We start from the raw sequence: 12,946 nt of genomic DNA, 5'->3' as shown, positions 1-12,946 counted from the left end.
GGCAAAGACTACTTTTCATTCTCTTCTCAAATATTAATGTTTGCTGTTTTTCTGTTGTATCAGTTTAGAAATTAGGATACGGTGAGCTTTCCATATTAGTGTTGTTTTGGTAGTCCAGAAAAATAACAAGAAAACTGAAGATGTTATTTAAATCAGATTTGACTGAATCTATAAGTCAGGAAAAACACCCATACCCAGTTCTCAGATGTGTTGATGCTGTCAAATTATATTTTTATGTCAGTCTAAAAAGACTGTAGAAGACTTGAAAACTGGAAATTATTTCTGTGGATTTAAAAAAAAAAAAAAAAAAAAAAAAATTGAATTGTTCCACTACTAGAAATACTCTAAGATTCTTACATATATCTATACTAATGAACTTCAGATAAAAGATACAAGTAACCACTGTGATGTCACCTATTGGTTTCATAGCCACGCCCTCAATCTTACCCTGCTTTATTCTACTAGTACATGCCTGTGCTACAATAGTGATTTGGTCCGTCTCTGCTTAATCTCTCAGGGAAAAGATTTTAAAAAATGAATAAATAAAAAAAATAGGTTGTAGATATATATATATATATATATATATTTTATGCTGAAAATGTTTTATTTTGGCCTCTTGCTATGTGGCTGCCAGGCAACGTGATGGCTTTATAATATAAGAACCATTTAGTGTTTTTATTATTCAACTTATGTGGCTGAAACTTAATTTTCATGTCATGAAATTAAAATTCTACAATGCTTTTAAAATGTGTGACAGGTGCGTAAAGGCTAAAAATAGGTCCTTTTAGCTGGTTACTAGGTTGTTCTTAGGAAACATGATGATGACATAACATCTGATGTAGATAAGAACCTTCAGGGTGCTATAGCGTACCAAGTTTGGTAGTGCAACTCCACATCGTGTAAGAGGAGTTCATGGACAAATAAGGCCTGTGTGTTTGCATCTATCTGTGGACAGCTGTGGCTTAGCAGGTAGTGTGGGTTGTCTGCTAGTTAGAAGGTCATTGGTTCAAACCCCCCAGGCTGTGTGTTAAAGTGTTCTTGAATAGCAGAACTCTGTGTGACAAAATGCAATCGGCTTGTTAAAAAGTTTTTAGACTAGAAAACACAGGTAAAGTTTGGCCACACAGGTTTTGCACCACATGACGTTCCTAACAACCTTCCTAACTAGCTAGTTAGGAATGTCATGTATCCTACCGGTCTTGAACTAGGGGCTCTTTGCATGCAAGGCAACTATTTTAACCACTACACCAGGGAAAAGCCCTGCATGTACCCTAATACAATAAGAATTCACACTAGTGACTGAAATTCAGAACACTGATCACTATCATCACAGTGAGTATTAGACTTGTATGCAGTAGAGGTGGGCGGATCGATCCAAATATCGATAGTATCGATACCAACACTAAAACCAAGTTTAGAAACACATGAAAAGCTGAAAGGTGTTTTTTGTTGTGTTAACTAATTATTGTGGAAAGTAATAATCACAGTGACATAGTGGTGATTAAAATGTGTTCAGAATTTGAAACTTGAGAATTCATCTCATAAGTCATGGCTCACTACTCTCCCCCAGTTAGCTGCCTGAATAACTTAAAATTATTGGAACTGATATCGGCAATACTGGCCCTGTATTTGCTTGGTATTGGATCAATACCAAAATTTGTAGTGTGGCACAGTGACAATGAAGGAAAGTGTGTTCAAATAGCATCAATTAACACACAAATTTAGTTTTTTTTATTTCTATATGATAATTCTTCATAATTAAACAATAAGAACAAGTAGTCTGATGTCCTGTAATCATTATGAAGCTATAATTTGAAATACAATAACACATTATGTTTTTGTACAAAGTATCGACATCGGATCGGTAACGTCCATACCGCCCTGAATTTGACTTGGTGTCTGATCAGAAAGGAAATCGGTGGTATTGCACATTACAATCTCAGAGGAGATGCCCCCTGCTGGTCAAGGGATTTCTGCACAGGCAGACCCATCCATGTTTTGTATTTACAGTCTGTGGTTATACTGCATCTGTTATTTTCTATTGTTAACTATCATAATTGCTGATGTACACAAGCGAAAGATACCCTGCTGGATCCCGGGAGGAGACACAAATCCCTTGGCGGGTTGCATCTGGCATACAAAAATCTGCCAAATCAAATATGCGGCGCTACCTGCTGTGTTGATCCCTTGTGAATAACGGAAAAACTGAAAGTAGCTTTCTTTATTTTAGAGTGGAGAAAAGCAAACAAGTACATTTTCTCATGTACTGAACTTGAGCACAATTTTTGAAACCTTTACTTGAGAATTTAAAATTTTGTACTTCTTTACGGTAGAATGCTGGACTAGCTCTAAATGGCCTTTTCTCTCTATCTACAATGTTTAGTTATTAGTTACAGATTACAGATCTTATATTTGAGTGAATAATTATTTCATGTCACACTGATAGTGAATTTAAAACCTTTATTTTGACAGATCAGCATCAGTTATTACTTTCTAGCATCCATCAGACTGAACACATCCCAACACTAAGGAGTCTGATTTTCCTGCTTCATTGAGCAAAAACTGAAGGCAGAGCTGATGTTTGTCGTACGGCATTAGCGTCTGTGCTTTGATTTTTAATCCTGATTAAACTAAACTCACACCAATAAAATAAACATGAAAACCTCTGTGGCGTGCATTTTAAATAAATGATCTTTAACAATGTATATCACAAATAATTTATAGTTAAAGAGATTTTCATTCATACAGTCCATTAGGTTGCAGTCAATTCTGCCCCCTGCTGGAAAAACAAGTAAGTACAAGAAAGATGCTGTTTAAGCTCCTTTACTGGGCGTCTTAGACAGTGTTGTGTCCAGCCCAGATGTCTATACAAATCTGTGAGGGTTACTTCAATAAATCCATTACTGTAAGCAGGCCTCAGTAAAAATATTCAGCAAAGCCATCTTTGCATATGTGGACATGTGCAGCGTCCACCTGTGGAGACCTGCTCTGTATTACAGTCTGCTGCAGAGGCACTGAGGTTCAGGCTGCTGCCCCCTTCAGCCGCTCCCTCCTTGCTGCTTCTTCTCGGTCAGATCATCGATCTGCTTCTGCCGCCTCTCCAGGACCTCCAACCTCTTGGCATCGTTGCGCGCTCGCTCCTGAGCCCTGAGTTCAACGACGTCCTCAAAAAACCTGTGTCTGCGCAACAGAGGAAGTACCGAATGAAAACAAATGACAAGTGAGAATTAATTAGAGAACCAGAAAAGATTAATGGTAAGATTACAACCTTTCTTCTAATGTGACGTAGGTGGTTCAGTGTGAAAAAATCAGATTTTGATTTTACTTTCACGGAAAAATATTAAACTATAGCTTTACCAGAGAAAATGTTTTGGATATTCACTTTCTCTCAGTTTTGTTTCAATTAGTCTCCAGAGTGTGTTTGGAAACCTACTGTTTCCATTTTTCTAACAATAAAAACCACCCCAAAACAAGCAGTTGTCCACTGTAACTAAATATTCATCTTTTCTTTCTCTTTTGTTGAATTTTGACCAAAGAATGATTTCGGTGATTTCAATAGTTTCAGGAGTTTCAATAATGAGGTTATTTTAGGGCTCCTTCAAAGCTTTTAGGGATGTCAATTAAAAAGACACAACCAGCTGTGCCACAATGTCCAGTCTGTACAACACAGCACTGAACAGTAAAGATTTCTCTTTGGACTTTTGGTCAGACAAAACACAGCTGTTCAATTTGCAGAGCTTCTCTAGTGTGCTGTAAAATCTCTGGTGCACTAACAGCACGAACGACTAAAAGTTCATGAAAAAACCTTTGAAATTAATTGTATTGACAGGGCTTTTCTAGAGGTCTTAAAAACAACATCTGCAAATTCAATACCTTTAACATGATTTAAATATGATTAAAGGCATTTTAGATACAGCCAGGCAGGAGGTTAGAGCCCATCTCAGCTGTTACAGAGCAGGTTATCAGTCTGCTGCAGGCCCAACACAGATTGTTCCCGCTGTTAAAGCTGGCTTACAGACAGGCTTACCAGAAATCATGCACAAAGAGCAATACAAAAACAACAAGGAGAATAAATCTGCATTCAAAATACACCAAATATACAAAATCATAAGGAAATATATCACATAAACCGATTTTATAACACTCCTGCACAGGGGACAGAGCAGCTCCAGGTCCTGTTACACCTTACTCATGGCGCTGTTGGCATTTCTTACAATAATTTTACTTAATGAGACCTCGTAATAACCTTGAAGCAAATCTTCATAACTGGGAAACGGGAACTAGAAATTTATTTGTCAGTCAGGGAGCCCATGGACATCACCACATACTGAGTTTCCTCGCTCGCAAATGCTCCACCAGACTCTCTGAAATGTATTCTTCTCTTTTCCCCCCCCCCCTTGGGAATGTGTCTTTTTTTTTCTTTCAGATTTTGGTATTTATTATCTTGGAACTTTGCTCATTTTTTCTTGGAAACATAATGAACTAAATTTAAATTTATCCTTTGCTAATTTCTTTGAAATATGTTCATTTTCTTCTTTAAAATGTCCTATTTTTTTTCTAATAAGCTTACCTTTTTTGATTTTGTAATTTAATACTTCTGAACTTTGCTAATTGCTACCTCAGAAATTTGACATTCATTTCCTAATGTATGTATGTATGTATGTATGTATGTATGTATGTAAATATTTAGCATGTTACTGCCTTATAAATTTGCTCCTTTTTTCAAATAAGTTTGTCTTTCTTTCTCATTATTGTTCCATTATTTCTGGTAAATTTGCTATTTTTTTCCTGATACGTTTGCCATTTTAAAACAATAAACTAGCCATTTATTTTTCATTTTTTCTCCTAACTGTAAATGCTTTCTCCATGTAAAATTGCCCATTTCTTTCATCGAAAATTTGCTTTTTTTTTAGTAAATTATCCATTTTTCTCGTAACTCCGCCGAATTTCTAAAATTTTGAGCTTTTTCTCTTTGACTTCCAAAGGACTGCAGAATGGGCCTAACACGCAGTCGTACTGCTTCCCCTGCAGTACCTTTTAACAGCGAAGTCGTGCTGCTTTTATAATCTTCACTTCTGATCGGCTCTTTCGGAGCTGCATGTTTATTAATAAGGTGTGCAGTAAACACTTGCATGTGGAAATGTCACGCACAACATGCCTGTTACGTACAGCTGGCTGAGCTGTAAACACGCTTTAACGTTACCTGTTAATGAAAGCAGCAGCGAGTCCAACGATGATCGTCCCGAACAGGATCGGTTTGGCGAGCCGTTTCCCGACTGACAGGTTGTGCTGCTTCATTTTCGTGGCTTTACTTTGAACTTTAAACACTGACCTTCCCCTACAGTTGGCTGAGGTGCTGTACACACCCCCTTCGTGTCCCACAGTTATTAGGAACTTCCGGTACCACGTGACACTAGCTTCCGCTTGACAGTATTTCTATTTTGTGTCATGTTGTGTGAGGGAGTATTAGGGCCACATTAACAAAAAACTATGATAGAAGACCTTTAACTGCGTATGAAAAATGTAAATTAGATTTGATTCTGTGTAAGCGCGGCTTGACCGTATGCTATCAGATCGAAACTGATTTTAAAACAAAAACTATTAAACGGAACCTTCGTCTTATCCACGCAGCTACACGGAGGCATTTCATGGTCAGACCGCGCCGGGAACGAACTGAAAAGAATAAAGCGGAGAGCGGAGCTGGTGGTGGATCATGTGGAGGAGCGGCTCGTCCGGAGGCTCTGACCGCTTTGAGTATTTACAAACTCTGGTCACCGAGTTTCAGGACACCGACAGCGACGGTGGGAGCAGCTGTGTTTGGATTCAACTTTAAACTCACTACTCTGCTTTCTTCTGTTATCTTTTTTCCCAATCTTGCCTTTTCGTCTTTTTGCTCCAACTCAAGATCCACAAGACAATAATATGAATCATAAAATAAAGTAAATAGAACAAAAACATAAACAATAGGTGCCTACAGAAAGCCTAGGTGCTCATCTTTGAAGACGTACGTCATCAAATAATTATTCAAAATTTTTAAATGATTAAATACACATTTATTAAATTGAAATAATTAGTTTTATTTAAAATATATGTCAGTTGTTATTATTTCATAGTTCTGGGCTTCAACACGTCATGAATTTATTTCTACTGTCAACCTCACCTGTCAAAGTCAGGGGGCGGGGCTAATGCTGATCTGGTCAGTATCTTTACCTTTTCGGGAGTCGATTATTTCGGTGGGTGTTTCTCAATAGCAAGTACGCTAAGGAGTCCAGCCGTTCAGCTTCAGAAAATGAATTATTAATTCAACGAGTGTAGCACATTAGCAGTGCGCAGGCAATCCGGGCATGGACTGCAGCATTATCTGGGATCAATCGTCTTAACTTGCTGTGCAGGGTAACCAATCAGATTTTAAGGTCTGTTGACCAGCCACAAATAATTTGAAATGAATATTTGAATGAATGAATTAGACTTTTAACTAAATATTCGCCTATTTAATTTTGGCACTCCATAGTTCTCATTTTATGTGATTACATACATTACATGTGATGATTTTTTTTCCTCCTCAGAGGCAAAGGAACAAGTTCTGGCTAATTTGGCCAATTTTGCATACGATCCAAAGAACGTGGAGTATCTGAGGGAGCTGCAGGTGACTGACCTCTTCTTGGACATGCTGACTGAGGAGAATGAGAACTTTGTGGAGTTTGGGATGGGTGGGTGTCACAGTGACATCTCCTTCATTGTCTGCAGCAACTGTCAAGCCTTTATCTCTGATTTTGTCTCTCGTGATCTCAGGAGGGCTCTGTAACCTCAGCATGGACCCTGAGTGCAGAGATGTCGTCCTGCAGAGCGACGGCATCCGCTTAGTCACAAACTGCTTGTCGAGCCAGAGGGAAGAGACTGTCCTGTCAGCCATCACCACCCTCATGAACCTCCTAACACCCACGTCACGCTCTCAGATCACCGATCCCGCCATCCTGCAGTGCATGCTGCGCTTCTCCCTCTCCGAGAGCCCGCGTCTGCGCAACCTGGCTACCGTGTTTCTGCAGGACTCCTGCAGCGAGGAGCAGGTGGCGCAGGCGCAGCAGCAGATGGAGGGGCAGCAGACGGCAGTCGGCATCCCGCTGCCCAAAGACTAAAGACACAGCACAGACCTTTATCTTTTTATAAGTTTGCTCTCTCTGTGATTCACTCTCTGTGAGAGCGTCACAGATGTTTCACCCGCTGGAGCCAAAATTTGAAATGTTGTTCAAAAAAAAATAAGAACATATTGGACATCCGCTGGTAAGAAGTAATGGATTCACTTGACAAAAATTATGCTGCTTTTTTGGAATTAATAAAGTAATTCTCTCATTAACTGTGAGTAAACCTTTCATTATGAAAAGTTTACTCCCAGTTTGAGGTATTTAAGGCATCAACAAGATACCTTAAAATACCAAAACAGCAGTCACATGATGGCTGCCCCTCTGTGAGCCTGGTTTCTTCAGGTTTCTTTCTCTTTAAAGGGAGTTCTTTCTTCCTGCTGTCACCAAGTGTTTGGTCAGAGGCAGCAGTTTGATTGTTAGGGTTTTCTCTGCATTACTGTAGGGTCTTGCAGTATTAAATGTCTTGAGGTGACTATTGTTGTGATTTTGTGCTATTTAAGTAAATCTGGATTAAAATGAAAGCGTGTGGTTAAATTTGACTTCATGTCTGAAGCGCTGTCAGTGGTCAGTAAGATCAGGAAATTATTCTTCTTCCCACTTCTCCCTCTGCGGGGGGGTCATCTGCCTCCATCTCATCTAGCTTTGTATTCTAAACACTCAACCTAAGCTCTGTTGAAATGCACATACATTATATCATACGTTTTAAATCAAAAGCCTGACATCACTGCACTCATCACATATTCTTTCAAGTCTTTTGCTACATCCAGAAATCCATAAAACTCCACCTTTACTACTTGAAATGCTATTGTCCCTCTTAACCATCGTCTTGTATACTAAACCAAGAATAGACTTAACTAATAACATGTTATTTCTTTGCTTAACATGTGACATCAAAGAATATCTCAGTATTTGTCTGTTACTGGCTTATGTTCGGATCTTGTGTTTTATCTCCTGGAAGGCGATGAAAATACCAAGATGATGCATCATTGATATACAGTTAGGTCCACCAAAACATAAGTACACCACTTCAGATTGATTCTAAATCTGTCATCTACTTGAAATAACAAGGGAGGAGGATTAAATTTGCTTCTTAGTCTAAAATTGCCTGACTTTGTATAATAATGGCTTGCATTTTTCTAATCTAACAGTCATTGTCTGGAAGAGATAAGTCACCAGATCAGCTTTCTGGATTTAGTGCATAAATGTGCACCACATGCGATATGTTCTCTGAGCCAACACAACCTTCCCCACTAAAATAGTTTTCAGGTTTGAAACTACCACGTAGACATGGCCTGAAGGTTGCATGTGGTTTGCAAATTGTTCCTCTTTAAATATCACATTATGTGTAGAGGAAAAAAAAAAAAATCCAAGCATGGTTTTGTGTACGTATTTATACATCAGGCCCCAGATGTTGAACCTGCTCCGACTCCTCCAGAGGTTCTGGATGTGGTTGAGGTTCAGAGATCGGTGCAGTTCTTCCACACCAAAGTGGGGACAAGCATTTCTTTATTGAGGCGTTGTCATTTTGAAGCAGGAAAAAGACAAACCTAACTCAATGCCACAAGAATGCAAGTGATGTTTTTCCTCATCCAAAATAAATTTGCTCAACAAATTTTTGGCCTTTTTGTGTGCTTTTTCCTGCCACATGAGGGAGTCCAAGATACTTTTGTATGCATTGCTCCACCAATGCATTCACCTCTTGGGAGAACAGTTTGGTTATTAGTATCACCTGTAATAACCTCCCAGTCAAAGGAATGCATGGTGACAATTTGAAAACAAAAGTCTCGAGTCTAAAAGGAGAACAAACTCACTCTTTGTCTCAAATCACATTTTTCCTCCTTGAAATGTGCATTCCTTTGCCTTTCCCTGTTAAAACCACCTCCTGTACTTGGCGCATGGTAGGAATACCATGTCCTGAAACATTTAATCCAAACCCAAAATATGTTAAATAAAAAAATGCTAAATAAACCTTGAGGTTCTCTCTTAAGAGCCAGCAGCACAGTTTGTTTTCATTTGGGCTCTTAAGGGCTATTTCTGGGCCGAGTCCTTCAGGTCTAGACAGGAGACGACATCCGATCCAGCAGCCCAGCGTCAGGTGAACTGCTCATGTAGCCTGGTCAGGAAATTCTTTACAGCTCTGAACAATGCTCACTCACTTTAAAGCTCATATTTTTTAAAGTGGAACATGTGTGCATATTTCTGACTGGCAGGCTTAAGAGGCCTGCACCTGCCATCGAGGACAATAAAAAAAAAAATTAAAAAAAAACACCTTCATTCTTCCCGTAACAAGAGGAACCTGCATGCCTGGTTTTAATAATTTGTAAAAAGGTTTATTTCAAGTTCATATAATGAAGATTTTTGTTTTTATAAATTTTTAAAAATCATTAAAAAAAAAAAATCATTAAAAAAAACATTTTAAAAACCTTACAACCTTTGTCCTGCCTATACAGACAAAAGCACTTAAAAAGGGCCCTTACAAGTAAATAGTGTTTCTATGTGGGACTATTTTCTGCAGCAGGTACAGGATACTGTATTGGGGGGGGGGGGTTACATTGTCCCTGTAACCACTCGTTACAAGATCTTGAGGCGTTTTCTGTTGGCCAGTTCTGACAATCCCAATTTGTATCTTTGGTATCTGATATACGCACACGTATTAATTAAATTCCCTCTGTACAGTTTGTAGCTTTTCATTTTCACTCCTTCAGTTGCTTCTCCACCTGTTCACTCAGTTTGTTCTTTTGGATCTGAAAGACAAAAAGAAGAATGACACGAATCAACAACAACTTTTTGCAGGAGCACTAAAATGGACAAATCTGCAGCGTCGAAGTACATGAATATATAAAAACCTATTAGTAAATGGGGTCGAGTGTTTTATTGTGTGCTGGTGATTCCATTTAATTCGTAAGAAATCAGAACGCAAATTAAAATCTGTCACTAACTGGGGTCAATACAATAAATAATTATTTTAAATCAATCTAAGAGTCTTTCATAACAGCTTTGAGCACTCAGATGTCAAATGCATCTCTGTGAAAATTGCCAAAACTACAAGTGAATCTAATTCGATTACTTCCTCTAATGACCACTTAAGGCTGCCTCCAAAAGTGAGTCAGTCCTCACAGACTTCCATGTTACATGTTACAATTTTACAGCATAAATAAACACGTTTACAAGCCTGGTCTGACCTCTATGGATAATTTCCCACCTCGTAACAACTCATCCAACAACTAGATAGTGAAGTTTTTGGTGCGTCAGCTTGGATTACAAGTGCCAGTTTTACTAAATTGGACAAAACAACATGTGAATGCAAACCCCAAATATCGCTAATGGGTGTGGTTAGCTTTACGGGTGATTTATAGAAGTTGTGCAGTTTTCTAAAAATAAAAAAATAAGACGTGCTCTTTCTCTGCGTTAAATGTTGGCAGAATTAGTGCTAAATAGCGTGTGGTAAACGTAAATCGGTGTGCACACTTGATTTAATTATCCCCCATATTTTATGCCTCAAGACAGGAACTCCCAGAACTACACATGCAAGGATCAGTCTCTTACATGCAACTTGTCACTCTGCTCTCTACGTAAATACCAACAGTATTTTTTTTTCTTAAATGGCAAAAATCAGTTTAAACCGACACAATGCATTAGCTACATCAGAGCAGAACATACAAACTACTGACGTGACCCTTGTGGTCAGATTTACCCCAGTTTGTGAACTCTTAGCATTTTCCTGTGGTTTGGCTTCTTTTCTTTTCACACAGAAATCTCCAAGCAAACCAAAAATGCACCAATAACTTTCATATTTATCTGAGTGACGTTCATTTTTAGAGCTCAACTAAAATATTCCACGATAAATAAAATTTAAAATTAAACAAACGACAAGAGAAACACCATTCAATCAACGTTGCATTGATGTCGCATATTCTGTCCATCAGAGGGCATTCTGCAACTTCCCACATGTGTTTGAATGCCACAAACAATCACCCGCTGATCTGAGCAGACACAAATGAGTAGTTACGATTATAACATGAACGCAGAACATTTTTTGCATTTTTCTGAAAGTTTTATCATATCGTACTTGATCCGTTTAGAAGGAATCTCAAATCGAGGTTTTGGTTTTATCTGATCTGATGGTCCAGGTCGAGTACAGCCTGCCAGCCCTCTGGGATTCATCTAACAGGCCATAGTGTGCGTGCAGACGAGCTAATAGCTTCCCGTCCCTCCTGTCTGAGAGCATTCAGGGCAGGCCTGTTCAAACACAGGGCCAAGTCTTCAGTAAATGATATTAAATAGCATCCCACGAGAGAAACACAAGAACCAGAGGGGAGTTTGTGTTTTCATCCTGGATTTCTCCTTCCCCTAAATTATTGCAGACTGTTACAGCAGCTGCTAAATACAGATGTTCTTCACTCAGGATGAATGACATTTTATTAAACCTGCTGATTAATTTATGTCATTTGTAAGAATCCTGGAAGAAATTCCTGCTTTTTATGAGCTCGGTAGAGGAGCCAGGACTGAGGAAATTACCTTTCCAGTGATCGTGAGTGGGTAGCTGGTTACAAAAAGTACATAACGAGGAATCTTGAAGTGGGAGATCTGAAAGGAGCAAATGAACAGCGCTCATTATGGTGCAACACAATTCCAGCTCATTATGAAATATAAGACGGGAACTGTGCCCCACTTGTCCCTTGCAGTAAGCTTTGATTTCTTCTGCAGTGCAGTCTGCTCCATCCACCAGTTTGATGCAGGCACAGATCTCCTCACCCATACGCTCATCTTTAACTCCCACCACCTGAAAAACAGCAGGAAACGAGGAACATTTGGAATCACACAGCAAACAGTCAGCAGTACAAAATCTTAAATATCTGAACAGAACTTTGGACATTCAAACGCTGCACACGAAGATCGAAACTAAGACAAACACAGAGGATTAGACATCACATGAAGGGCCAAAAGATTAAGCCAAGTCAAGACACTCTTTAAGGGGTTAATATAATAAAAAAAATTTAAAGGAAAAAAAACAAATATTTTAAATGTTAACATTTTCTTAAAATGTTCTTGGGGGTGTCCTAACTGAAAACCTGGCAAAGTCTGGAGGCCACTTTGCATGTTCCACTGACTCTATGGTTTTCGTGCGACTTTAAACGTGTTCTTTATAACACTTTATTTTTACGTTGTTGCAGCTGATGCATTTGTCATCTCTACACCGCTGCAGCAGGTTTTGAATCAAAGTGTGACTGAAGTGCAAAAACTTTGGCTCAACTAATAACTTGCATCAACTGTTTAGGAATTAAAGACACATTTTCAGGAGGCTCAAAAGTAATTGGGCAAACTTCCACAGTTTTAAATCACTTATGAACCTCTAGACCAGACACTGAGTGTTACAGTGAACGGCTGCCAAACGCAAGTTGGACAGAAGCTTGTTATCATTTCTATTTATACTAAACGACACCGTAAATAAGTTTTCCATTTCTCGTTTTTATCTAAATCACATGTGTGCTCTCATTCTTGTTGGCTTTTAACTGAAACTGGAATGCAAAAAACTCCCCACCAAATTAAAAAGGTGAAAGTGCATTCTTGACCGCTGGATTAAAATCCACTGAGGTGGTATACAGAGACTAAACTTGTGTCTTTCCAACAATTATGCACCTAGCCACATCGATGGGGGGGGAGTGGTGTGTTGGAGGGGTCACCCTGCCTTTTGGACTTGTAAATAATGCACAATAGGTGTTAAGAAAAGTTAAGAAATTCAGACTGATGACACACAATATCAAGCCACACTCTTAACACAGTTTTAACAAGACTTGTTCTGA

At 38.8% G+C, this 12,946-nt stretch overlaps 2 protein-coding genes and 1 long non-coding RNA gene across 3 annotated transcripts in view; 2 read left to right on the top strand and 1 right to left on the bottom strand.

Moving 5' to 3' along the window:
* Window positions 1-1,545: 1,545 nt before the first annotated feature.
* LOC120722974 lies at window positions 1,546-10,385 on the top strand. The gene is made up of 3 exons (XR_005693649.1): window positions 1,546-1,636; window positions 8,441-8,450; window positions 10,375-10,385. It is a non-coding gene; the product is annotated as an uncharacterized LOC120722974 (long non-coding RNA).
* Window positions 5,554-7,681, top strand: armc7 (armadillo repeat containing 7). Its single transcript, XM_040014171.1, has 3 exons — window positions 5,554-5,801; window positions 6,567-6,710; window positions 6,793-7,681. The coding sequence occupies exons 1-3, from the start codon at window positions 5,714-5,716 to the stop codon at window positions 7,134-7,136; spliced, it is 576 nt and encodes a 191-aa protein (XP_039870105.1). The 5' UTR covers window positions 5,554-5,713; the 3' UTR covers window positions 7,137-7,681.
* acsf2 (acyl-CoA synthetase family member 2) overlaps window positions 8,656-12,946 on the bottom strand; it is a 31,147-nt gene continuing 26,856 nt past the window's right edge. The window contains exons 14-16 of the mRNA XM_040014164.1: window positions 11,815-11,925; window positions 11,661-11,729; window positions 8,656-9,886 (exon numbers count right to left, since the gene is read on the bottom strand). Of these exons, the coding sequence (XP_039870098.1) occupies window positions 9,836-9,886; window positions 11,661-11,729; window positions 11,815-11,925 (231 nt within the window). The 3' untranslated portion in view covers window positions 8,656-9,835. The remainder of the gene's footprint in view (window positions 9,887-11,660; window positions 11,730-11,814; window positions 11,926-12,946) is intronic.

The sequence above is a fragment of the Simochromis diagramma genome, unplaced genomic scaffold (assembly GCF_900408965.1).
Source record: "Simochromis diagramma unplaced genomic scaffold, fSimDia1.1 OVJJ01000669.1, whole genome shotgun sequence".
Taxonomy (NCBI): domain Eukaryota; kingdom Metazoa; phylum Chordata; class Actinopteri; order Cichliformes; family Cichlidae; genus Simochromis; species Simochromis diagramma.
The sequence above is the reverse complement of the archived record's forward strand: the minus strand, read 5'-3'. Positions and strand labels throughout refer to the sequence as shown.